Source organism: Cnephaeus nilssonii, assembly GCF_951640355.1.
Source record: "Cnephaeus nilssonii genome assembly, chromosome: 21".
NCBI lineage: Eukaryota > Metazoa > Chordata > Mammalia > Chiroptera > Vespertilionidae > Cnephaeus > Cnephaeus nilssonii.
The window spans coordinates 20663869-20691516 of record NC_137092.1 but is presented as its reverse complement, the minus strand read 5'-3'; the positions used below and the strand labels follow the sequence as shown (position 1 = coordinate 20691516).

Genomic DNA, 27648 nt, shown 5'->3' with positions numbered 1-27648 from the left:
TCTCTTTGCCACCAGGCTCTTCACCTCAACCACAAAGCGTCACCCTCTCACTTGATGCTGCCACCACCAGACAAGAAATGTCATGGGGTTTCCAAAACACTGTTAAAAAAACTCTGTACTGGCTTTTAGTTATCCTATATAATAAAAGGCTAATATGCAAATTGACCGAACAGCAGAACGACCGGTCGCTATGACATGCACTGAAAACCAGGGGCAGACGCTCAACGTAGGAGCTGCCCCCTGGTGGTCAGTACATTCCCACAGGGGGAGCGCTGCTCAGCCAGAAACCAAGGTCATGGCTGGCGAGTGCAGCAGCAGTGGCGGGAGCCTCTCCTGCCTCCATGGCAGCACTAAGCCATCATCGGACATCCCCCGGGACTCCAGGACTGTGAGAGGACGCAGGCTGGGCTGAGGGACACCCCTCCTCCCAGTGCACGAATTTCATGCACCGGGCCTCTAGTTTTAATAGAAAAGACATCTAATATTACAGACTTTTACATTTCTAAATTAGCTGTCTCTGGGGAAGCAATCGTCTCATGAGAGTGCCAGGTACTTTCAAAAGCAAATCAATCCTGATGGCTTCCCTTTACAAAGAAGTTTCTGTTGGACTTCTCATCCAGCCACACATAAGTCTGACACTGTGCTACGGCTGGAAAGGAATGGGGAGGGGGCCCCAACCTTCCATGATGCGACTTTGTAAAAGGCAATCTGTTACTAAGGAAAGGAAACCAAAATGAGATTTGGTCAGAAAATTAGATTTTAATCCTGAGACAACCACTAACTAGCACTGTTCAACCAAATCACAGTTAAGCTAGGTTTTCTCATCTACAGAATGGGATACTATTGACCTTAAAGGATGTGTATGAGCGAGTGTGTGTGTGTGTGTGTGTGTGTGTGTGTGTGTGTGTGGATATTAAGTTAGATAATGAGTGTCATGTTAACTGCCCAATTAGAGAAGCTCAAAAATGATATTCTTTTAAAATTCATCCCATGATCTATCCTCCCATTTGCATGAGCTTTTGGACCATTTCACTGTCTTCTAGTTCCAATTTGGAGAGCAAGTAGGGGAGGAAACTGTAGGAAAGCTCAAGGTGAACATTTGTCTCTACTGTTTTGTAGCTGGGGCAGATGGCTCAGACTCCTCCCATCCCAGATGTGCCCCTTCTCAGTCATGTGACTTCGCTGTTCCTTTCATTAAGGGATAAGGACTCACCTGCCACCCCTGAATCAGGAATTGACTTGCTTTGGCTACTGGAACGTTATCATGAATAACATAAGCAGATGCTTGAAAAATGTGAGGGTTTGGGGGTCTGCACTCCCTGCTGCTGAAGACCCTGCCACACCCAGGAGGAAAAGCCCAGGCCACGCCTACTGGGCAATGAGGGATTGTGTAGAAGGAGGCCTTGGGTTTCCCAGACATGCCAGCCCCCTCCATCAAGACTCCAGTGTGTGCACGAGGCCATCCCAAGCCATCTAACCCCGGCCAAGAGGTACTGCGTACCTCTTTTACACCTAAAACTAATCTAGGTATTGAAGGTAGAATACTGAACAAGAGAGGTAAAGGTCTTTCCTCATATATTCTACAGTAGGGTGACAGGTGCAATACCCAGCCAACCCATAGAAACATGAGAAATAGTGTTTGTTGTATTAACCCACTATGTTTCATGTCTATTTCTAATTTGGCAAAATATAGCACCTCTGATAAAACTTGTTTTACCCTGAGTTCTGCCCTTAGGGGTAGGGAGAATTTGTCTTTGGTGATACCAGCCTCCCACTCTAGACACTGAACTCTTTTAAGCCAGTGACCTCATCTTAGTCTGTGTCCCTGCACTGGGCACACAGTGCCGGGAACACAGTAGAACTCACTAAACACAGAAGGCCAGAAGGAAGAGTAAGAGGAGAGTTGTGAGAAAAGGAGAGAGAGAGGAACAAGAAAAAGAGAAAGCATGGAGTGCACATCATGGGTGGCCAGAGACCGAGAAGCACCATGGTTTAGAAAGCCCTACTTCCAAACTCACGTGTCCGTGAACTTCCTGTGAGGGTGTGTGGCCACGGCAGGTAAGCCACTGGCGAAGGGGGGTTCCCGGAGCACCTGGTACCGCAGGGGCCTGCAGCCAGAGCACAGAGGGCTGTGGGGCTGAGACGTCAGGAGGGCGGCATCCACCTCCAGCCGTTCATCGAAGGTATAGACCTTCACCCCCAAGACCTTGCCGTCGACATGCAGCTTGATGGTGAGTGGGGTGTCACAGAATGTGTCCAGGGGGCCCAGGTGCACAGACTTCTGGTGTTCCAGCAAGATTTCCGTGTCAAAGAGCGCCTGGGAGGTGTCCACAGAGAGGTAGGTGACCCACAGGGTGAGGGTGTCAGCATGCACTGGGTGCTGGAAGAGCAGCTCCAGGCTGCAGCCTTCCACCGGGCAGGGCACCGTCATGTTCATGTGGTACAGGTGCAGCTCGGGGCTCCAGGCCTGCAGGCTCGGCTCGCAGGGCTGGTCCACATCGGGGGGCCCTGGGGGAGGTGGACAGAAAGATAGACCTATCAGGCACGGCCATCATAAGTCTGCAGGTGAGTAGCCCATGGTGGCAGCCAGAAAGAAGAGTGAGGAAAAAGAAAACTTTGAACAAATTCCTGCAGAAGCTGGTCAGCTGAGTGGGTTAGGTCTCAAGAGCGACTGAGGACACAGGTGTAACAATTCAAAAGTACTGTGTCCCGATCCACGTCTTCTACTGGGTGTCTCTTAACAAAAGCTCCAGCAGAGCCCTAGGAGTCCTGCGACCCAGATGCCAGGTGGGAGCCTGAGGCCAAAGGGGAGGAGGAGGCCCAGGGGGAGCCTGAAGCCGGGCAGAGAAGCTCAGTCACTGTCCTTGTACTTAGTTTGTTAATAATTTAGGATAAATTAATGCTTCTGATGTCCTGTTTCATTTGTAAATAAAGCCAATGTCTGCTTCACTCTGACACCACACTGTTTAACTGGGCTCCACAAAACTTTCATTCCCTAAGGTGGCGCCTTCGCAGCCATATGCTTGGCTCAGGTCCATGGGAGCGTGCAGGTTGCTGCACGGAGAAAACGGCAGGCAGGAGAGAGGACACTTTTTCTTGAGTGGAAAGCAATGGAGATTCAGTAGCCAAGCAAAATTGGTAAAAAAACAAATATCGCAAGTAATATAAAGGCCGGCTCTGTAGGAAAAATCTCCATGAGACGGTTTTCTTTTTTGTCACATGGGGGAATTGCAGAAAAAGTGCTAAATCAGGAATGAACAGAGCTGGGCTCTAACTGGTGCTGTGTGGCTGAGGCAGGTGTGTTTAAGCCTTGATCTCCTCATTTATAATATAAGTAACTATTGAACCCGTTTTACTAGTTAGTGTGGAAGATTTATACAATGTTCCAGAGGAACATTTGCAAACTACATTTGCAAAAATAGAACTAGGTAGCCCTTCAGAATTTGGAAAATAAACAATATGACAAGCCCAGAGGAAACACGTTCAAATGTATGTGTGTGTGTTTGTGCGTGCGTGTGTGTGTGTTGTTCTGTGTGTGTGATGTATGTGTGTATTACATCTTATGGTCCTTACTATTTTTTGCCTATATTGTGAATCCATTCATTAACTCATTCATTCAACACAAATGTACTGCGTACCTCTTTTACACCTAAAACTAATCTAGGTATTGAAGGTAGAATACTGAACAAGAGAGGTAAAGGTCTTTCCTCATATATTCTACAGTAGGGTGACAGGTGCAACAATAAATAGTAGAAGGTAGAAGGGTATTCCAAGTGGTAATGACATCTTTGAAGAAAAGTGAAGGAGCATAAGGGGCTAGTGAATGATGGGGTGAGGCTGGGGGATATTTTAGATTATGGGGACAGGGAAGTTGTCACCAAGAAGACGACATTTATGCAGAGCATATGGCTGGTTCACATTTCTATTTCCCGTAGAATTTAGAAAGTAATTGGTGGTCAGTAAGTGTTCCTTTAGTGTCATTAAATAGGATTTGAGCATGTCTGTAAATATATGTGTTTGTGTATGCTCTGCTATGATTCAATTACTTTCATTGTGTATATTGCAAATATGACTTGGTTTTTCACCTTTTCAAAGCAGAGGAAGACCAGTATTTCTTAGCACTATTTTCTGATAGTTGTTCCAAAACACTAGCAACCCCTAATGCAGCAGCATATGTTAGAAAGTTTTTATTATAATCTCATATTCAAACATGACACCGAGGCCCTAAAAGTTGACCTGGTTTGCCTGAAGATACAAAACAAGGAACGCAGAACTTCTCATTTCTTTCATTTCTACCAGATAACTTTAAATTAAAGAGAAAAAGCTCAGGGGCAGAGTGTTAAATGGGCACTAAAACACCAGCCCAGGACAACAAGGCCAGAAACTGCCTTGTATGAAATGCCAATCTCTAAATAGCCCATGCAATGCCAACATAAATTTTATAGCAACTTTTTGTTCTGCCCCGGAATTTCTCAGTTGGAAGGAGTCCTATACGAACAATTGGATAAACTGTCCCCCTCAAGCCTTCTCCCTGAGGCTCCTGTCGTCTGAGGAAGTGGGAGCCCAAGGGGACAGCTGGTGGACAGTGTCAGCTCCTAAGTCAATGTTCTCCATTTGTCTTGTCAGAGTCAAGCCTGCAAAGTAACTCAAACAGAATCTTGTCCAACATATCTTACTGAGTAGCTTTTAGGATCTTAACAAATACAAGAAAAAGAGAAAGAGGGTGATTAGATAAACACTGAAGATGGAGAGGATGGAGAAGTTAAGACAGTGATCAAGTGTTAACACTCATGGACCAACATTTTCTGAACTTGAGTTGTGATAACATTCATGCTCTGATTTGTCTGAGAGGCATGTGAGTGAATATATAACTGAGAAGCTGGGGGAGAGACAGAAGGGACAGCGAAAAACATCCCCCCTCCGAGAGGCCAGCTTAGATTGTAGCCAAAGCACAGCCAGTACCAGCAATTAATAGACTCATAAAATGGCAAAAATGAGAATGCTCTGCTTGGAACCCCTGATACACCCCACACCCACCCAGACTGGCTCGGCCCATGTCTGAGTGTTCCCTGCAACGTGTTCTCCATTCTTCTCCTAGGAGGGAGGGTCAGGTGGGCTGGCACTGTCCTGCGGCACCAGGTGCTGTAAGCACCTCAAACACCACATAAGAGCAGTCACATCCTGAGGTCACCTCCTGCTTTAGCTGACTTCCCCACCCCTCTGTCTTCCATGCTGACTTTGGCCTCACCACAGCCACTTTAAGCACGTGTAGGACATCCAGCACACAAAGGTACCAGGGAGTGTGTTTCCCAGCAAATCACACACACACACACACACACACACACACACACTTTCACACACATGTGCACGCCACCTCTCCACCCTCCACCTCCACCCCCATTCTCACCAACCACCAGGGTTAAAGGAGAAAGCCATGGTCCTTACCCACTGCCTCCTCTGGAGTCCAGTACCCCGAGGAGTCACATACGCGCCGGGAGGAAGCCGTGTGCACGTACTGACGGAATGTCCCATCCTCCGTGCAGGCACCACACATGCTGCCCGGGACCCTGTAAGATGAGGGTGGAGATGGGGAGACTCCATCAGATGGCTTGGAGAGCCAAATTCAGGAGATCTTTGAGGATGGGGAGTGGCAATAGGTTGTGAGACCCTAGGGGAAAATGGAGAACACAACTATTCCTTATTTCATTTCCTTCTTGTATGAACCTCATCTTCATAAAATTCATAGTGACATGAGAAATCTTGAGGTTAGGAAGCAGAACCTAAACCCTAAGGGAGGCCGGTGGAGATGAACGTGGGCAGCTCCATCCTCCAGCATTCGATACAGAAGACTGCACCTGCACCTTCCAACATAAAACTCCTTCCTATGCTGACTCTCGATAAGTCACCTGAAGACCCTGCATTCCCCCAGCTAAAACAGACACTGATTTTTAGAGTAAACTTTTCTGCTACATGTGGACTTATGCTTTAAACTCCCTACTTTTACTCACATGCATAAAAGTACTATGAAATGTAATGCCCTGGGCTCTCCATCACCTGTGGGGCTACAGCTGAATTCCTTACCATGATCCAAGGTTCTTCATGGGACAGTTCTTTCATGAATTTTATGTCCCCATCACAATAAACTAACCACCATCCCACAAATACATCATACCCTTCACACGGGCTCTGTGAAACATGTTCTCTCTCCTGCCAAAGAGCCTTTCCAACCCTCTGTGTTTAGCAAACTCCTACATATCCTTCAAGGCCCATTCAAATGTAACCTTGGCAGAGGCACTTAGTCCGACTCCTCTGAGTGGCCTGCACTCTGTCCTCCGGGCACCCCCTGCACACTGGCTCCTGCCATAGGGCATCACTCCGAGGTATTGATAATCCCCATCCCCACCCTTTCTCCTTTGCCTGTGAGCAGGTCCAGACGGAGTTCTGCTCTCTCTATGCCCAGCCGTCAGCACAGGGACTGTCCACAGCAGTCCCTCAGGGGTGGGGCGGGGCAGGGGTGTGTGTGGGCATACCTAAGACTATTCAGAGCCTAGGAAGAACTCTTCAAGCACCATATCTGGGGCGACTGTGAAAAGCATGGACAACAACAGCTGAATAAGGAGGGGCAGTCACTCCAGGAAGCTCATCTCTGATACTTTGAATCTTTTTAGGAGCCCAACTGTGAACAGACATCTGAAAATGGAGGTATGGAATCAAGGTCTCTCTGTAAGTACGGGAAAAGCAACACCAGGTAACATACTAGAAACTAGTATTGTTGAAGGAGGGTCATAATTATGCTACCAGCCCCTCATATACCTGGCATGGTGCCATGAGGTGCTTTTCATAAATTATTGCTCATCCCTGTAAGAAGAAGACTGTTTACAAATGAGGACCCTCAGGCTTAGGGGGATTAGGCAAATGGCCTAAGGTCACAAATTCTTCAATTCCTATAAGCCAGTTCCCAAACACCACGAAGCGTCCAGGACTGGCAAGGGAAAGGGGTCGTTAGCTCCGGCCTCTGCTGCAGTCAACACTGCGTCGGTGAGGATACAGCTCCAAACCACATTCCCCTGATGCACTTGGCCCTTCCGGGGCGCCGCCGAGTGTGTGTTCAGGCTCCTTGCTGACCTAAGGACTCCAAATACGCACTGGGGAGGAGTGGAGTAAACAGAGCTCCCAGCGTGACACAAATCGCTGGGTGTGTGACGTGCATCTCCCCGGACACACGTGTGGGGAGGCCTCAGCGTTGCGGCCACCGGGCTGGGAAAGGGAAACAAACACTGCCTTTTCTGCCAACAGCCTGGAGGCGAGCCAGCACTGATGACTGCATTATCGCAATGTCTGTACCAGAGCGAGAACGGGAAGATTACATTGTTTACATGTGTTACATAAACGGATGTAAAACTCTGGTCTGCACATGCCCATGAGGACTCACTGTTCAGCCAGTCTACCCCAAACTGCACAGGCAACACACGCAGAAGCGGATTCTTACACACATCACTGGGAATGAGCCAACTCACAAAGGGAGACAGACCCTGAGCGCTGTGGTGCTGGGACAGTCAAGAGTGCTTTTTGGCCCTGGCCAGGTGGCTCAGTTGGTTGGAGCATAATCCCATATGCCAAAAAGGTTATGGGATCAATCCCTGGTTGCACATACGGGAGGCAACCGATCCATGTTTCTCTCTCACATTGATGCCCCCCCACTTCCTCTCTCTCTAAAAATCAATTTAAAAAAGCATATCCTTGGGTGAGGATTAATAAAAGTGCTTTATAAAATTGTGGGGTCCAAATGATGTCATCAAAGTATCAAGGACAGGTGTCAAGATCCCAGAAGGATGGGATCACAACTTGAAAAAATGATTCACCTGCTCTGCCCCATCCCTCTGTCTCCCTGTCCCCTTTCCCCCCTCCCAGCTCTGGGGAAAAATGGGGCACAAGGAAACATGCTCCAGGGTCAGCCAGCATCTTGGCTGGGCCTGACACCCAAGGGAAAGTGCGACACAGAGAGGGCGGTGTCTACATGATAATGAAAAAGCCCTAAATGAAAAGAAATAAAATATTCCATGTTCCCCACTTCTGAAGTTTCACTGGATGTCCCCAAATTCACCTCTGTTTTTGTGGGGGCTCGGGCAAGCCCCAAGTGCTTCTCTATGCTTCAATGTGTATGTCGCACTTACACAGCAGGAGTATGCTTACTATATGGACTAAATGAGGAAATTACAGGTGAGATGCCTAGTGCAATGCCTCCCACACAGAAAAACCAGACAGACCACAGCCACTCTCGGAATGCAGTGGCAGGACTGGAAAGTGAACGCCCGCACGGGTCACAGGTGGGGTTCTCATCCTTCTCGTTAAAACACATTCATTCCCCCATCCTCCCACCAACTGTCAGAGGTCATCTTTTCCTACCTTCTCTCCTTTGGACAAAAATGTCCCTAATGTTCATTTACACCAATATGTAAAGGACAAATAAAAGCAAATTTAGGTATAATGATTCTCTTCAATAGGCAGGTATTAGGTGTCTACTGTGGCAGGCCAAGGGACAAAGATGCAAAAAACAGATGCTCCTGCCCCCAAGGAGCTGCCAGTCGAGTAGGACAGACATAAAAATGAACAGATAATGACCGCTCCACGAGAGGGAAGCCATAAATGGGGCAGGCACCAGGTACACTTAGAGGCAGAGAGGGCACCAGATGACCACATAATCCAGGTAAGCCCCTGATGCACAGCTTGTAGGAAGCCTGCCACCCACCCACTCACCCCCAGAACTGATTGGAAGAGTACAGTTCACTTCCCTGCCCCCAACACCACTGTGCAAGTAGCAGCCTCTGTGCCACCTTGCACTGAGAAGGGCTGACCTTGATCAGATTTGTCAACCTCATCATAGCTCCTGGCAGCCGGCCAGAGGTGACATTCCGCAGGAAACATCTGTTAGGCCCCTCGCTGAGGAGTAAGCATGGGCGCTGAGGTGCGGAGCCAGGGCTCTGCTGCGGAGATGGGAACTGGGCAGCGAGATGGAGGAGGCAGCTCATGTTCACAGCTCCCACTGGGGTGCCCCTGACTTCACACCCTCCCCTGGTGCAGAGGAAAAGCCACAGAGAAAACAGGCCAGCTCGACCATGGCAAGGACCTCTCACCTGTCATACATGACTCCACTAATCGGAGGCAGCCAGTAGATGGTGAGGGACGTGTTGGACTGCCCAATGACCATGGGTGGGATAGGAATGGGGGTGGGCTTTCGGCTTTGACTCCATTGTTGATACACAAGGTCCAAATAGCAATGCATTCGGGCCACTTGGTTAGGGGTGAAGCTGTCAGTGCAGTCATCATCTGCGGGGACAAAAAAGGAACAGGGGAGATGGAGGTGTTAGCCTGCAAAGTCCACCTCGGTGGGACAAGTTCTGCCTCATTCACACCTGTGTCACCAGCCCCTAACACAACACCCCACACTTGTTAGGCTCCATAAACACCTGTTGAATGGATAAATCTATTCTATTCCAGAAAGTATCTGTGCTGGAAATGGGAAAGAGAAGGCAGAGAATAGCACTTGCTGTCTCTAAACCTGGCCATTACCTTGATGTTGGGCTGGGCCAGGTGGGCCCAGGGGTTCAGGGCTGCTCTAAGTTGACGGCTGCCTATTTGGGGATCCACAATATGGCAGTGTTTCAGCATATGGCCTTTTTATTCAGGAACATTTGTGGAGTTTCAGGCACCTGCTCCATGCCCAGTGACTTTGGCCAGGGTTAGTAAATATTCAGTGGAGATGCTCAAGGGGAGACAGAGCCTAATGTCAAGGAGGAAGCAGGACTGAAACTGTGGTCCCCACCTCACTTTCAGAACTGGTAAAATCTCCCTATTTGATTTTTTCCCCCCCAGCGGTAGAAAGGGAGTTATCTTAGTTTCAGGGCCTTTTTTTTTTTAACATTTTAAATTTTATCTTTATTTTTTTTTATTTATTTAAAAATTTTATGTGTCCTTATCCCCCCAACACTCCTCCATCTCCCCCCCTCCCTCATGCCCTCACCCCTCTGTAGTCTGTGTCCATTGATTAGGCTTATATGAATGCATACAAGTCCTTTGGTTGATCTCTCCCCCTTACCCCCACCCTCCCCTACCTTCCCTCTAAGGTTTGAAGGTCTAATCGATGTGTCTCTGTCTCTGGATCTGTTTTTGTTCATCAGTTTATGTTGTTCATTATATTCCATAAATGAGTGAGATCATGTGATATTTATCTTTCTCTGACTGGCTTATTTCACTTAGTATAATGCTCTCCAGTTCCATCCATGCTGTTGCAAATGGTAAGAACTCCTTTTTAAATAAGAGCACACCAGTCAAACACTCACCCCTGCTGCTTCTTTTAACAACAAATATTTTTATTGAGTTTTGGAGAGAGAGAGAGAAAGGGACAGGGAGAGAGAGAAACATTAATGTGAGAGCACAATATTGATCAGCTGTCTCCTGCACACTCCCACCTGGGGATCAAGCCCACAAGCAGGGCATGTGCCCTGACTGGGAATCAAATAAGCAACACTTTGGTGCACAAAGGATGATGCCCAAGCAACCTAGCCACACTGGCCAGCACTGCGCCCTGCTTCTTAGATGTTTCCTCTGCCCACTTGAAAAGCAGGATTTAAACAGCTCTGCCCTCTGCAGCCCACTGTCTGGCTGCTCTGCCCTGGCAAGGACCACTGTGACCTTTTTGGGGGAAGAAGGGAGGCGGGTCCTTATGAATGTGATGCACCAGAATTATACACTGAAATGAAACTTGGATAAAAATTTATTAATCAGCAACAGATAGGACCAGCTCACTACCCCTTCTTCCCTCCAAAGGCATAGCAGGGTTCTATGGTTGATTTATTTTTATTTTTTGGATAGTTCTAGAACTTATCACCAAACAAGTCCATGGAACTTATAGAAAAATCACCTCCTTCCTTCAACACTGGAATAAGTCATTAAATCAAACCTGTCCTTAATTTTAGTAATAAATGATAAATCTAGTCAATGAGACCCCTACATATCTCAAAATTTCTTTAAGTTCTTCAAAGACATGAAGAAAAGAATATCTCATGATAAATATACTTCAATGCTAGGGCATAAATGACTGCCTGAAAATCCTCTCCACCTCCTGCACGTCCATCCTCCCAGCCCCCAAACTCCCCGCATCATCTTCATTGAAAGCAAGCACATTGAGACTGTGATACCTGTATAGCTCATGTAGTTACTGAATGGAGCCCCCAGAAAGTGGGTAAAGCCGCAAGTGTCATTGGTAGGCTCCGGATCCTGGCACAGCTTACTCTTGGGAGTGGGCGCAGTGTCAGCACAGAGGTCTCCTGTGTCCATGGAGGCCACTGTCTCCCTGCAGGGGTCATCGCAGGATTCTCTTTCACTGACCCCTTTGAAGACATGGTAGAGTCCCAGGACATGCCCCACCTCATGGACCATGATGTTGGTATGGCCAGGCATTCCGTAATAGGCTGGGTTGAGGACAACGCCACCTGTAGTAGAAGGTTTGGAAAACATCTCTGAGCATTTAAGGAATGGCAGCCCTCTGATCCTTAGTTATGTCTTCTCATAAATTAGCAAGTGTTCAATGTCAGCCTCCAAGGCAGGGGTGGGGAACCTTTTCCTGCCAAGGGCCATTCAGATATTTATAACATAATTTGTGGGCCATACAAAATTATCAACTTAAAAATTAGCCTGCGTAGCACTCTTAATGTACAATCCCCAAACAGGAGAATATAGATTTAACAAGACAGTGCTTAAATTCTAATGAAAAATGTAAGCCTTTTAACACACTTACTGATAGTAATATTTTTTTATTCCAGAGAGATGGGACTTCTTCCCCCAAATCATCTGCATGCAACACATAGTAATGAGCTTGGCTACCATATGTGTGTTAGATAGAATGTTGCATATGCTAATTTAGGAGGAAGTGCTGTGTACAACAATACTCATTAAGGAAAACCCCGAGGTCCTAGGCCTCTTACAGTAATTCTGTCCATGAGAGTCTGAGTTTAGGGAGCCACATTGGACTGGAACTTAAGGAACTGGAATGCGATCCTGACATTAACTCGCTATAGGACCATGCCTCTGCCCTTGGACCTTCTCCTGACTCTCCATCTATAGAATGAGGGGCTAGCAGGGCTCAACCCTAGGCTCCCTTCCTGTTCTCACCAGGGCTACTAAGAGCTAACATGCAGGACTGCATGAGACAATCATAAATATCATGTGAAGAAATGTGTGCTACCATGGACTGTCATCACCTCGGCCTTGTAATATGTGTTCCAAGATTTCCATGTCCCTGTAGCTGGTGGCGAAGGGAAAGAGCTGGGAAGGAGCAGCGCAGACATTCTGCTGTCAGATCTGCCCTGGGTTTTCCCAGGAGCCAGATTCACTGCCTAGTAATCTTCATGGCCTCTCTCTATCACGTTGTCCCCTCCTTCCTCTCTCCTACGGGATCAGGCAGAAACCAGCTCTCTGACATACCCCGAGGGGTCCCAAATCGTGAGAGGGTGCAGGCCAGGCTGAGGGACTCCACCCTTGCACAACTGGGGCCGGGGAGGGACGCGGGAGGTTGGCCAGCCAGGGAGGGACCACGGGAGGGCTCCAGGGTGTGTCCGGCCCATCTTGCTCAGTCCCAGCCGGACCCCTGCAGAAGCTAACCTACCAGTCGGAGTGTCTGCCCCTTGGTGGTCAGTGCATGTCATAGTGAGCAGTTGAGCGACCTTAGCATATCATTAGCATATTATGCTTTGATTGGTTGAACCAATGACCAGACACTTAGCATATTAGGTTTTATTATATAGGATTAGAGGAGTGGTTTCTAGTCATTCATACACACACACATGCATTTCAGGCCAAAGTCTATGTGAAGCATAAAAGCTTGCTGTCCAAAATCTAAAGACAAATGTGAGAACTTCTTTTCATGAAGAAGGAACAAGACATGGTAAACAATAAATAAAAACGGAGTCCACCGTATGGTTGGACCAGGGAGGGTCTGAGGACCTGGGAACCCCACCTTTCAGGGGCCTGTATACTCCTTTCCCAGGAGCGACTTCATAAGAATAATGAAATGAAAGTACAATTGCCACTTTCCAGGACTCTTTTATATTAACACTAGAGGCCCGGTGCACAAAATTCGTGCATGGGGGGGGGGAGGGAATGTGTGTCCCTCAGCCCAGCCTGAACCCTCTCCAATCTGGGGCCCCTTGAGGGATGTCCGACTGCCTGTTTAGGCCCGATCATGGACTGCTGGCTTCCAACCGCTCGCCTGCCTGCCTGATTGCCCCTAACCGCTTCTGCCTGACAGCCTGATCACCCCCTAACCACTCGCCTGCCAGCCTGATTGATGCCTAACTGCTCCCCTGCCAGCCTAATTGCCCCTAACTGCACTCTCCTGCCAGCCTGGTCGCCCATAACTGCCCTCCCCTGCCAGCCTGGTCACCCTTAACTGTCTTCCCCTCCAGGCCTGGCCGCCCCCAACTGCCCTCCTCTGCCGGCCCGTACACCCCTAACTGCCCTCCCCTGCTGGCCTGGTCCCCCAACTGTCTTCCCCTGCAGACCTGATTGCCCCCAACTACCCTCCCTTGCAGGCCTGGTGCCCCCTAACTGCCCTCCCCTTCCGGCCTGGTCGCCCCCAACTGCCCTCCCCTGCAGGCCTGGTCCCCCCCAACTGTCCTCTCCTGTAGGCCTGGTCACCTCTAACTGCCCTTCCCTGCAGGTCTGGTTACCCCTAACTGTCCTCTCCTGCAGGCCTGGTCCCCCCCAACTGCCCTCCCCTGCAGGCCTGGTCCCCCCAACTGCCCTCCCCTGCTGGCCTTGCCACCCCCAACTGTCCTCCCCTGCAGGCCTAGTCACCTCTAACTGCCCTCCCCTGCTGGCCTGGTCGCCCCCAACTTCCCTCTCCTGCAGGCCTGGTCCCCTCTCTCCCCCCCGCAACTGCCTTCCCCTGCAGGCCTGATTGCCCCAAACTGCCCTCCCATGCAGGCCTGGTCCCTGCGAACTGCCCTCCCCTGCAGGCCTGGGACCCCCAAACTGTCCTCCCCTGCAGGCCTGGTCTCTCCCAACTGCCCTCCTCTGCAGGCCTGGTCACCCCTAACTGCCTTCTCCTGTAGGCCTGATTGCCCCAAACTGCCCTCCCTTGCAGGCCTGGGCCCTGCGAACTGCCCTCCCCTGCAGGCCTGGTCTCTCCCAACTGCCATCCCCTGCTGGCCTGGTTCCCCGCAATTGCCCTCCCCTGCAGGCCTGGTCCCCCCCAACTGTCCTCCCCTGCAGGCCTGGTCTCCCCCAACTGCCCTCCTCTGCCAGTCCGGTCACCCCTAACTGTCCTCCCCTGCTGGCCTGATTTCCCACAACTGCCCACCCCTGCAGGCCATCTTGTGGCAGCCATCTTGTGTCCGCATAGGGACAGCCATCTTTGACCACATGGTGGCGGCTATCTTTGTGTGTTGGAGTGACAGTCAATTTGCATATTACTCTTTTCTTATATAGGATTCAAACCAACCAGCATCACCTCCTGATGCTGCTACCTATACTTTCTTCCATTTTCATTGCCAGCAACATGGTCAGGTGCTGAGGGTTACTAGAGGGTCCTTACTCCACTGTTTGGAAGCCTCTCTCGCATGGGATGGCCTTTGGAGTGTCCAGGGCTCCTTTGGCTATGGACATGCACTGGAAATGTACTGACCCTTACCTTTGGGAATATTCCTTGAAAGCTCTCAAGGCTATTTCCCAATCTGTTCAATGGTAATAACAAGTATTTCAATCTCAAAGGGTTATTATGAAGATTGAAGGAATAATGTAGACAAAGAAGTATTTTGCTTATTTTTTAGAACAAAGTAACTCAAGGTGTGTACTGGACCATTTGTCAATATTACTGTAATTATATAATGCAGCTGGCCACACACGCTCATTTGCCCCACCCTTGTTGGCTCCCTCCTGACCACCTTCATTCATCAAGATAACAGAAGCTAGAGTGTGATCACAAACAGGCAGACCTTCCAGAGTAAAACCAGGCATTGCCAGGCAAAGCAGACAAACATGCTCACACAAGGAGCTCTGATTTGCCCTTAAGCTGTTCAAGCTTGGTTTCCATGCCATTCTGATCCTGGGACCCACAGGCACCCAGAGGACAGACAAGACTTGGACAGAGTTTAAAATGGATCAGTGTGTCTATTCTCTTCATAGATGACATATGAGCATTCAAAAATTATTCACAGTAGCCTGAAATTAGTGATTGCAGGAGGAAAAGAAACATTATAGGATCGGGGCTGAGAACTTAATTCTTCATAGACCTTGCTGGTAGGTTAGATGCATACAAGACACTCTTATTCTGTAGTGCCAACAATATTTTCCTTCCCACTTTTCTGGTTATCTATATATATAAAAGCCTAAGCAACCGTTCGACCATTTGACCAGTAGCTATGACGCGCACTGACCACCAAGGGGCAGATGCTCAATGCACAAGCATGGAAACATGGAACAGACTGATGAATCTCAGAGGGAAGGAGGGAAAGGGTCGGGCAGGAAGAGATTAAGCAAAGATTTTATATATATTCTAGAGGCCCGGTGCACAGATTCATCTACCAGTGGGGTCCCTTGGCCTGGCCTGCGGGGACCAAGCCAAAACCCACAGTCCAACATCCCCCGAGGGGTTCCGGTTTGTGAGAGGGCACAGGCCAGACCGAGGGACCCCACCGGTGCACAAATCTGTGCACTAGGCCTCTAGTATTCAATATTTGAATATTACTATATTCAGAAACACTGCTCATTTTTGTTTCTCCTCATCTCGGAGGATTAAAACATAGATGAGGGATAAAATATGGTGTTAATATGGGGGACAGGATCCCCTCCCTTGTAACGGAATCCCTTCCTGTGTGCTCTCTGCTCCAACCTGCTACATTGAAATAGGAAGTAGAAAGACATGCCAAAATATGGGTTCAACCATACTGTGGCCCCTCAATCTTCACTCCAAGACACTGTCAGACTCTCTCTGCCTTTGTTCACCTCCCCAACACCTGTCCAGCAAGGCTGTCTATGGACAAGACCAAAAGTACCTAAGCAGGGGAAACTAAGAAGCAATAGTATGAATATAAGAGCAACAAGTTAGAAATACTAGTATTTCACCCCAATGGTTCCTTGCTCCTCCCCTCCACCCCCTTATTACACTGCCAGTTCCGGAAGCCAGATTCTCCTCATTCATCCACTGCCTCACTAAGAAATACAGAACAGAGTGAAATGCAAGGAAAGAAGGAGTTCTCTTCTGGCTGTGATAGTTTCCAAAGCCTATGCCATTTGGATTCTGAGAGGCCTCCATGGTTTAGCCAGCATGGTGGATGAATGGAGGATATAATGAGCTTTGCCTCACGTTAGCAATGTCACCCCTACATCTCAGCCTAGAAAAGATTCTCCTAAGCTGGAAGGAAAAAAAAAAGAATAAAAGGAAAATAATGAGAATGTATGTATGATGGTGGGTCCAGATTGAGTAGAACTTTCCAAAGCCCTGGTAAAAGGATAAAGATTCAAAAAGGTGCATGTGGCCTGACAGTGGGGGATCTTGCCTCCTTCTGGCGATGAATTCTTGGGTGCATAGTCTCAGTCTAGAGAAGAATGGCTGACCAGTTGAGCTTAGAGGAAAGGGTGACAGAGAGACTCCCAGAGACTCCCTGAAGGTGGTTCCCTGATGGGAGCAAGGGTCATCTCAGGTGCCAGCCTCACCTGATGACTGAACATAAAATGGCCTTGGCATCTGTAAGCCATCTACACATTAGATACAGCCCCAGGCAGAATAAGCTCAACTACTAGTAAGAGTAAATCTCTACCACTCAACAACATAGGGACGCAAAATAGAAATTAAGTTCAATTATAGAAGAATAATTAAGAATTTAATTTCTTGCATATCTGAATGTATACACTGGGATTTGAACAGTACCACTGACTATACATAGAATGTAATATGGATGGGGCTTCCTCGATTTAGCAACTGGTGGCCATGTGTGACACAGCTGTTGCTTAATGGACTGCCGGTGGAACACGCTTCCTTAGAAGACCTTTTAGCTTTGATTATCAGGGACAAGCTAACAGAGTAAGACAGGGTTGTTGTGTGGTAATGGGAAGAAAATAGAGGGAAGTTGCTGATTAGAAGATGAAATCTAAGTAGCAGACAGCCAAGCTCCCAAAGTGATGCTGTATTAGCAGCTTCCAACTGGCTTTTCCCAGCTTCAGCACAAGACAGCCAGAGCGGCACGTGGTGAAGAGAATGATTTCCAAAGCCACTTCCATAAACACACACATACACACACACACACACACCCTAAGGCAGTTTGAGAAAAGGACACAAGTGGAAATGACTTTAAAACAGTTCTGTAAAACTTTTAGGGCTGAATATTATATGCCCATAAAACATGGAGGTTCAGGGCTGATCTGCAGGTGCCTACATAATTACTTCCAGTTACTGGCTAAAAACACTCCTCAAAATACACTTTTCACCACAAAGGGACAAAGCTATCAAAGTGTGGCTGGGGGTCCAAGGAAGAAGCAAAGAACTGGCAGAAGTGGACTGATACACAAAGGGAGAGAAAGAAATAGAGAAAGTTTTTTAAAAAATCATGGGAGCTAGAAAAAGCAGCACATTTTTAACAGAACCAGACCAGAAACCATTCATCTCCAAATCTTGAATTGGCTTCTTAGTTTTATAGCCTGTGGTCTCATTAGAAGGAAGTCCTTATTTTGGGCAAGACTAAACCAAGAAAGAAATGTGTAGAGGATAAAGATTTTGCAGTGTGGTGTCATTTTTTCCTTCTTTATACACTTTTAGCCATTCCTACCCACAACTGTCAAGCCCTTCAGGCTCTCCAGCTACTCCCACCTCACAGGAGAAAAGTAATATGATTTAAAAAATATATATTTTATTTATTTTTTTACAGAGAGGAAGGGAAAGAGATAGAGAGTTAGAAACATTGATGGGAGAGAAACATCAATCAGCTGCCTCTTGCACACCTCCTACTGGGGATGTGCCCGCAACCAAGGTACATGCCCTTGACCGGAATCAAACCTGGGACCTTTTAGTCAGCAGGCTGATGCTCTATCCACTGAGCCAAACCAGTTAGGGCAGTAATATGATTTTAAAAACTTAAGATGTTATTACTGAGGCATTGAAGATTTATGTAATTCTTTCCTTGCTCCTGAATGAGGGAAGTGCTTCAAACACACACACACACACACACACACCACTGTAAGCCAGAATTTCAGGCACTACAGAATATGTATTAAAATATTTTCTATAATTCATTTATTAACTTAGCATTTATTGAGCATCTATTCTATGTCAGGCACTGTTCTGGGCACCAAGTAGTCAATGATTACAAGTTTAAAAGAAGAGATAAAGGTTATTTGTACGTAAATAATCACATGTAAAGATGCTTATTTATTCCACCTACTTATAAATGCATGAACCTACCTTTGGGACACCCCAATTTCAGGGCATGAAATTCATATCCTAGAGTAATTTTGTCCAAAATTTTCACTATACAAGAGTGCTCACCCAAGTTCGAAACCCCAGTGCACCTGGGATAAGCCCACTTACTGAATGCTGTCTTCTGACAATGAAATAATCTACAACAGTAGCCAGTGGGTGATTCCAAGACCAATCCCTGTCTTGTTCATGTCAGGTAGTCTGTCTCATTACTAATCCTACAATTCTTCCTATTTACATGGTGATCTCCAGTGTACATACCTCATTTATTCCTCATCTCCAGAAAGAATCCCTCTGCTTAGGCACCATAGAGAGACCCATGGATAGGGGACAGTATTTCCTTTGTGTGGCCCAACCACTTAATGGTAGTGCACCAGCCCTCCCCTCTTTACCTCCTGTACATTCTTCTACCTCCTCCTCTGCTCTCTGCACCTGCACTCGCTAAAACAACCTGGCAGAGACTACAAAGACTTCCTGCTTGTCAAGTCTCTGGCTGCCTCTGCCCCTGAGACCTAAACCCCACTGTGCATGAATGTGGCACAATTGATGTAACACCCTAATCTCAATGCCAACCTCTTGGTTAGGAGGAAGTTGAGGCTTGTCCTGGGAGACCCCCTCCAAATTTCTGGGTGATAAAAAGGTATCCCACCCCTGAGCTCATCTCTGCTACTTCCACCTTGCCCACTCCCTACTCAGCTGTTGCTTTGCCTTCTCCAGAGAGCTGTCCCTCCAGCATCACCCCAAGATGGCTGCTCTCCTTGGTCCCCTGGGCCCAGTGACATTCATAGACCCTGCCCTACAGCCACGCATCCCCGCAAACGGCCACCCATCACTCACGCTTCTCAGGCTGATAAGGAGACTCCCTTTGCTTCTTAGCAGCTGCTCTACCATTGAAAGCAGTTGGACCCCTAAGGACACTTGTTTTCTCTTTGTAAAGGAGCCAACATCTCTCCAGGGCAAAGTCTCCAGGTTGGAAAGGAAGTGAGATGGGAGGCTGTTAGCAAACCCAGGAAGGTCAACCACAGACACACAATGTTTGAAACGTTCTACACTGCCGCTGTTATTGTTGCTGCTACTAATGAAGCTAGCATTTCTGAGGCTGTGCTATGTGCCAGATACTGTTCCTTATGCTTATTACCCCCATTTTATGTATAAGGACACTAAGGCCCAGAGAGGCAACTTGCTCAAGAGCCAATTATTTCCTATCTATGTGAAGCTATATTCCACTCTATAATTCAAAGATTTTTTTCCCCCCTACAAGGTCACATTATCTGAACTCATTTGTAGATCCTGTATGTTTAAACCCCCATTATGAGCCAGGTTCCCTCCCACATGTCCCTTGGGTTCCATGCACACTGGGCCTGTTGCTTGTGATCTTATTGGGATGTCAGAATGTTATTTGGCAAGACAGACATTTTCTAGAACAATTAAGGAAGATGGTTGGCCCAGGACACTCCTGAGTGTCTAACTCCGGTGCCAGAGAGTGACTGAGTCTCTTGTCTAACCTGGCCAGCGTGCCCTGGTGCTGAGTTCAACTCTGCGGCACCGGTATTTGTGGGCCACAGGGGACTTAGATCTCTCTCTCCTAAGTTCTGCTCCTCCTTCTTCTGTTTAAGTCCCTTCAGATGACCCCAAACTCAACATATCCAAAACCAAACCAGCTCTCCCTTCACTCCTCTTTTTCCTATATTTTCTGCCTTGGCACCACCAACCACTCAGTCAAAAAGAATTCTCTCTCCCCACATTTACTTAATTATGTGAACAAAGTTTCTCAGTACTTAGAGCTATAAATTTTTAAAAAGCAATATAACTAATGCTGAATCCTATCTTGTTACAGCAATTGCTATTATTCATCCACAGGCACAATAACTAATTTTGGGGGAAAAAGACACTCACCTCATTAAGATGTGCATTTCCCATTTTGTTTACTAGTCATCAATCAACACTTCAAAATGTTGATTTTATCAACTTTGGACAAGTAATCGGTTCCAAAATCAACTCAATTGAGGAGAAATTTTCAACAATTTAGAACTTATAATCAGTATTGATGTGAATATCCTATTTGTGTTGTACCACAGTTTTGTTAGATGCTACCATTGAGGAAAATGGGTAAGGGGTTTGTGGAATCTATTTGTATTATTCCTACAACCACATGCAAATATACTACTGTATCAACATTTAAAAGTTTAGTTTAAAAAAGAATTAATGCAAAAATTTGTTTTAGTCAAAATATATTTTTAGCAGAGAAATGGGTGACCAACTGAGACTTTGAAAAAATAAGCATCTATATGTCCCATTAATATGAAGTTCTATAGGAGAAATGAAGTAGAAACACAAATTCAAAGAGCAAAAGAATCAGTGAATAGTCCCCCAATGTTAAAAAAGTGCATGGCCACAAATTTTTTTAAATAAATGATAGTGATTATCAAATTGTTACGTTACTAAGGATACATTTAGAAGAGTAGACTTAAAATTTATTTTAAAATGTCAATAATTTATAATATAGCAGAATTTATATCATTTGCTTCTATTGAAATGTATGATTGAATGTTTAGTTGTCCCTCTTAGACTGTGTAAAGGGTACAGAGACTTTTCCAAGTCTTTTAGGGGGTATAAGAGAGCAAAAATAAATTTGAAGAGCACTCTTCTAGCCAATATATTCCACCTCTAAGTATGCCCAGGTTTTTAACAGCCCAAACCTTGGCACCTATGAGCCTACTCCGTCTGGAATGCCCTCTCATTGTCTGCCAAGCAAGGCTCTTTCAATTCTCCTCTCCAGCCTCGCCCCTCTGGAAACTCATCCCAGGTGCTATGGGCACAAGGTAACACTTTCTCTCCTGCTCTTGCCTGACCTCCTGTGCGGTATCATCACACTGCACCCTAAGGGTGTGTCTACAAGTCTATCTCCCAGTTAAGCTGTGCAAACCTTTAGGGTGAATTCCTTTATTGTCCTATCTCTGGTATTGCCTTGAAACAGATTCAATAGGTTCTGGATGCATGAATAAGTGAATGAATTATCATCATGTGCCTGGGATTAACAGTTTACAAATGGTTTACCACTTAAATTAGTTTTCTGCCTTTGAAGATATATTTTCAATTTAAGTGCTGAGTACTAAGGCTAAAGATACTCAAACCAATAAACATTAGGGGCTCTCATACATTCATTTACTTATGAAAAATTCTTCCCTGGGTTACTAACAGGATTAAAAGTACAAAATTACACTAAATGGCAGAAATGGCATTAATGGCAAAGGAGGACCATAAATCACCCTGGTCTTTTAGGATAGTCACTGAAGCCACTGGTGATCAGAAGTGGGATTCAATCTTCAAACATTTGGCTACTATACTTATCTGCTAGGTCACTCAGCTGACCCTCAAAATGCAGGAGTCTTATATGTTGACACAAACAAGTAATCTCAAGTCTTGAAAAGACTATTAAGAAAATCCTAGCCTGGTTGGTGTGGCTCAGTGGTTGAGCGTCAACCTATGAACTGGAAGGTCAAGGTTCAATTTCTAGTCAGAGCATATCCCCAGGCTGTGGGCTCCAACCAGGAGGCAGCTGATCAATGATTCCCATCATTGATGTTTTTATCTCTCTCTCTTCCTCTCCCTTCCTCTCTGAAATCAGTAAAAATATGTATGTTTTTTTAAAAGAAACTCCTAAATGTCTTCCCCTATAATGTTATGCTTCTGCCTGTACTGTTCTACGCCTGGTTTAGGTCAAAAGAATTCCTTTGTTCAATCACAGTGATGACTGAACAAGAAGAAATAAGTATGCACAGGAGCCATTTCACATCGAGCCAGACCTCTCAGCTGCTCAGGCTACTTCTGAAGATCACATTACCTATCATGCTATAGGGAGACATGGCTGTAAAAAATGTTTAAGAGTAAAACATAAGTATCCCCAGCTTCTTTTGCAATTCATGATGAGTCAATAATTCATGAGATAATTCTGGAAACCATTTAAATTTAATACCTTCACTCATTTATTCATTTATCCCTTCATTCACTAAGCATTCAACGAGCACCTGCTATATGCCAAGTACTCTGCTTCTGCATAGAGGTTACAGACCTCATGCAGATTTCACAAGGTCTTACATGCACACGTGAGTGAGTATGTGTAGCTCTACACAATTTTATCACAGGGATACCTTTGTATAACCACCACCACCAAAATCAAGGTACTGAACCCTGGCCCGGTAGCTCAATTGGTTGGAGTGTCATCCCGTACACCAAAAGATTGTAGGTTTGATTCCTGGTCAGGGCATATACCTAGGTTGTGGGTTCAATCCCTGGTCAGGACACGAATGGGAGGTAACCGATTGATGTTTCTCTCTCACATCAATGTTTCTCTCTCGTCTCTCTCCCCCTTCCAGCCTCCCTCCCTCTCCCCATCTCCATTACTCTCTAAATATATCCATGGATGATGACTTAAGAAAAAGATACTGAACTGTTCCATCACCATTAAGATCACCCACCTGCTATCCTTTTGTCACACCCACACTCATACCCCGCCCCCCATCTCTAGCCCATTCCTAACCCCTGGCAAGCACTAACTTGTTCTCGGTCTCTATAATTCTGTCATTTTGAAAATACTACATAGGTGGAATCATACAGCAGGTAACTTTGGGGATTTTTTCCTACTCAGCATAATACCCTTGAGCAGGCATCCTCAAACTATGGCCTGCAGGCCACATGTGGGCGTTTTTGCCGTTTTGTTTTTTACTTCAAAATAAGATATGTGCAGTGTGCATAGAAATTTGTTCATAGTTTTTTTTTAAACTATAGTCCGGCCCTCCAATGGTTTGAGGGACAGTGAACTGGCCCCATTTAAAAAGTTTGAGGATCCCTGCCCTTGAGAGTCATCTGAGTCATTCCACCCATGAGTCCTTTGTTCCTTCTTGTTGCTGAATAGATTCCATTGTACTACAGATGGACTACAGTTGGTGTAAGCAGTTAGCACTGAACTCACTTTTGTCATTTCCAGTTTGAAACTATCCTATATAATAAAAGGCTAATATGCAAATAGACCAAATGGTGGAACAACTGAACCGGTTTCTATGACATGCATTGACCACCAGGGGGTACGAGCGGAACATGGTGGGTGTTGGCTGCAGTGGGATGGTGGAGCAGGTGAGCAGGGGTGCCAGACCAAGGTGGTCGCTGTCATCAGGGTGAAGCTTTGGTGGTTATTGAAAATTCTTTGCTCCTATGCACTGCGGTCCCACCAGGTGCTCATACCTGCTGCTGACACTGGCCCCGCTCGCACCCGCTGCTGGCACTGGCCCCAATTACTCCATGGAGCGCATGGGAGAGGCGGCGGGAGCGGGGCTGCCGGCAGACAGGGAACCGGGAGGGGCCGGGAAGGGGCGTGGAGGATGGGCTGAGACCTGCCCCTGTGCCCACCGCAGCCTCATAGCCCACAGTTCCTTTCAAGGTGCATGAATTCATGCACTGGGCCCCTAGTTACAAATAAAACTGCTAGGACAACTGATATAAAAGCTTTTGAATCTGTTTAAGTTTACATTTCTCTACAATCAGTGTCCAAGAGTCCACTGGCTGGAGCATAGGGCATATGTTTGTTTAGTTTTATAAGAAACTGCCAAAGCATTCTGCAGAGTGGCTGTGCCATTTTACATTTCACCAGCAATGTAGGAGAGATCCAGTGTCCCTGTGTCCTCACCAGCATTTAATACTGTCATTATTTTAAAAATTATTAAAGTATAGTTGGCATACAATATTTGTTAGTTTCAGGTGTCCGATATAGTAATTTGACATTTACATACTTCATGATGCTATCACCACAATAAGTCTGGTAGCTACCTGTCAGTGTGCACACGTATTCCAGTAGTATCAACTCTATTCCCTGGGCTGTACCTTACATCCCCCCGTATTTTTTATTTTGGCCATTCTAATAAATGAGTAGTTACATCTGGTTTCAATTTGAATCTCCCTAATGGCTAATTATATTGAACATCTGTTCATGTGCTTATTTCCCATCTGTATTTCCTCTCTGGTAAAATGTTTGTTCATGTCTTGCCCGTTTTCTAACTGGAATGTCTGTTTTACTGTTGAATTTTGAGAGTTCTTTACATATTCTAGATACAAATCCTTTGTGAGATGTATGGTGTGCAAACATTTCTTCCAAGTCTGATGTTTCTTTGTCTAAACAGACTCAGAGAAAAAGTTTTAAATTTTGATGGAGTACAATTTATCAGTTATTTATATGGACTATGCTTTTGGTGTTATTTATAAGTTCACTCTTTCTTGTAGTCCTGCCCTGACGATTTTCTCCTATGTTTCCTTTTAAAGTTCTATAGTTTTATTTTTTATATTTAAATATCTGATCTATTTTGAGTTAATTTCTGTACAAGGTGTGAAATTCACATTAAGATTTGTCTTCTTCTGCCTGTGGATGTCCAATTGCTTCAACACCATTTGTGGAAAATACTTATTGCCTATTAATGTCTGAAGTATATGTAAGAATATTACCTCCTTTATTCCTCATAGTGGCAATACATTCCTTCTCTATTACTTATTTTTTCTTGATCAGGGTTTGTTTTTTTTTTACTCTCTAGGGGTCTATCAATTCTTTTCTCCTCCCTCCCCCAAAAAACTTTTGGTTCTGTTAATTTTATTCTAATGAATGTTTACTTTCTATTTTATTTTTTTCTACTTTTGTTACTTCCTCTGGTCTTCATTCGTTGGGTTTAATTGTTATGCCTCCAACACATAGAATCAATCTCATTCCATGTCATCACCTTACTTATATCTAGATTATAGAGTCAGTCTAGAACAGTGGTCGGCAAACTCATTAGTCAACAGAGCCAAATATTAACAGTACAACGATTGAAATTTATTTTGAGAGCCAAGTTTTTTAAACTTTAACTTCTAATGCCACTTCTTCTAAAGCCACTTCTTCAAAATAGACTCGCCCAGGCCGTGGTATTTTGTGGAAGAGCCACACTCAAAGAGCCAAAGAGCCGCATGTGGCTCGCGAGCCGCAGTTTGCCGACCACGGGTCTAGAACATCCTGAGCATTTCCCTCTGTTTGCTCTAATATCTCTTACCTGTCTGCAGTGAAACATTTTGACAAATTCATGTTTGGTCTCCACTTCACTTACCCAGGTGACTGATGGCTTCCTTATCCCAAGGCCAGGTGGCAGCACCTGCAAGGTCTTCCCTCACAGAGCTGGCAAAGTAGACATTGAGGAAGTGTGTGCTGTTGAGCTGCAGCGCCTCCTTCAGCTCCTTCACACTCATGTAGGCCCTGCAGAGCACGAGAGAGGGTCAGAGTCACACTGAGGGGTCAGCACTCAGAGAAGAGCACAGCCACACCTATTCAGACTCCCAGCCAGTGCCACTTTTTAGAAGGGCAGGGAGGCAGAGACCAGGCTGTCATGAAGACATTCGGGATATTTATTATAAGATCAATAATACCCCACCTTGTTAGCACTCAGCATTTGACGTCATATTCAAGTCCTCACTCTATACCCAGATGATTTCTTCAAGATAAATCCAATGTGACTCCTAGTTCTTTGCCCTGAGATTTATCCCACGCCATGGTGAAGGCCATCTAATTCTCAGTCTCAGCTTCTTTGCATCACACTGCACGATCTATATATATTATGATCAGAAGACCAACTAAATCTTTATCTTAGTATATGCTTCTTCCAAGACATTACTTTTTTTTCTTTTTTTTTAAATATTTTTTTTTTATTGATTTCAGAGAGGAAGGGAGAGGGAGAGAGAGATAGAAACATCAATGAGGAGAGAGAATCATTGATCGGCTGCCCCCTGCACACCCCTCACTGGGATCAAACACACAACCAAGGCATATGCCCTGACCGGAATCAAACCATGACCTCCTGGTTCATAGATGGATGCTCAGCCACTGAGTCACACTGGCCAGGTTTCAACCAGACATTACTTTTTAAAAGGGAAATAGTGGCTAGGAAAGAAAGTGAAAGAGGGAAAAAAAAAAAAGAGAGATGAGTGATAGGTAGGAGAGGGTGTCATAAAGCTACTGCAAAAAAATATTAATTATATATTTTTTTTCTTTTTCTAGCCCCTTAATCATAGAAATTCTACTCCTACTACACTACCTTATGATACCAAGTATCTTTATTGATGGTGTTAAAAGCACTAGGCAACATTATGTTTACACTTACCGAATCAATGGTCTATTAAAAACACATGCCCCATGGCCCATTAAAAAAGAAAAGGAAATAAGCATTTGATCTTTTTATAAGTTCATATATAGTCAAAGACCTTCATATTCCTGGCATCAGTGAAATTTAACACTTTACCACGAGCAAACAGAGCCTGCCATTCTCACTGAAGAGCTATTCTAAAAGAAACAAGGAAACCAGAGCTCAGTGGCCTCTAGGACTCACTAGATGCTTCCCATAGTGGCTGGCCATGGTTTGCACTCCAAAAAGGGGAATGTTCTCATCACAACTTCAACTGAACAGACCGTTCCCTCAACCTAAGTTGGATCAAGCTCCACTGTTGCTATTCTGGTAATCTCCCAACCCAGAAGCTCATGTTAGGACAGCATGACCTTTCTTCTCTTGCTTGCTCTATCTCCCAGTCACACTATTGAAGCCATCTACTTATTGATGCCTCGTGTAGGATATACTAGCAAGGAGTACCCAAGAAATAGAGATCACAAAGATAGGATTTTTTAAAAGAGAAAGGTGTGTGGATATGTAGAGCTAAGACCCATTGGCCATAGTATAAGAGCTTTTCTCTTTTTTTAATTTTATTGATTGATTTCAGAGAGAGGGGGAGAGAGAGAGAGAAAATCTAGGCATCCATTAGGTGATTCCTGTATGTGCCCTGATCACGGGATCAAACCCACAACTTTGGGGGATTGGGACGATGCCAGGGCCCAAATATTGTTTTAGTATTCTTTGGAACAGAACCAAAAAGAGAAATAAAACATAAAAACAAAAATGATTTTGCTTTAGAACCAGAGATTCTTGGGAGAAACGGAATTTGAAAAATACTTTCTTATTGAGTTATAATATCTTGGAAAAATAGTTCTCAGCCCCAAGAAATCATCCAATTCCACGAGGTGATGCCAGATATGATCAGAGGGATATTCCTTCTGCTGCCGTCCTGGAGACACAGTGTGTTTTGGACTGTTGCCTGGTTTTCCCTGAACATTAGTCACA

General features: G+C 45.7%; 1 protein-coding gene across 2 annotated transcripts in view; it reads right to left on the bottom strand.

Annotated features, from left to right (window-relative positions):
* The window catches only part of PAPPA2 (pappalysin 2), a gene marked incomplete at its 5' end in the record, with an annotated part of 212529 nt that overhangs the window by 113504 nt on the left and 71377 nt on the right, over nucleotides 1-27648 (bottom strand). For both annotated transcript variants that reach the window (XM_079762097.1, XM_079762098.1), the window contains 5 exons: nucleotides 2019-2508; nucleotides 5446-5567; nucleotides 9135-9327; nucleotides 11199-11492; nucleotides 25594-25739. In XM_079762097.1, coding sequence (XP_079618223.1) covers nucleotides 2019-2508; nucleotides 5446-5567; nucleotides 9135-9327; nucleotides 11199-11492; nucleotides 25594-25739 — 1245 coding nt within the window. The remainder of the gene's footprint in view (nucleotides 1-2018; nucleotides 2509-5445; nucleotides 5568-9134; nucleotides 9328-11198; nucleotides 11493-25593; nucleotides 25740-27648) is intronic.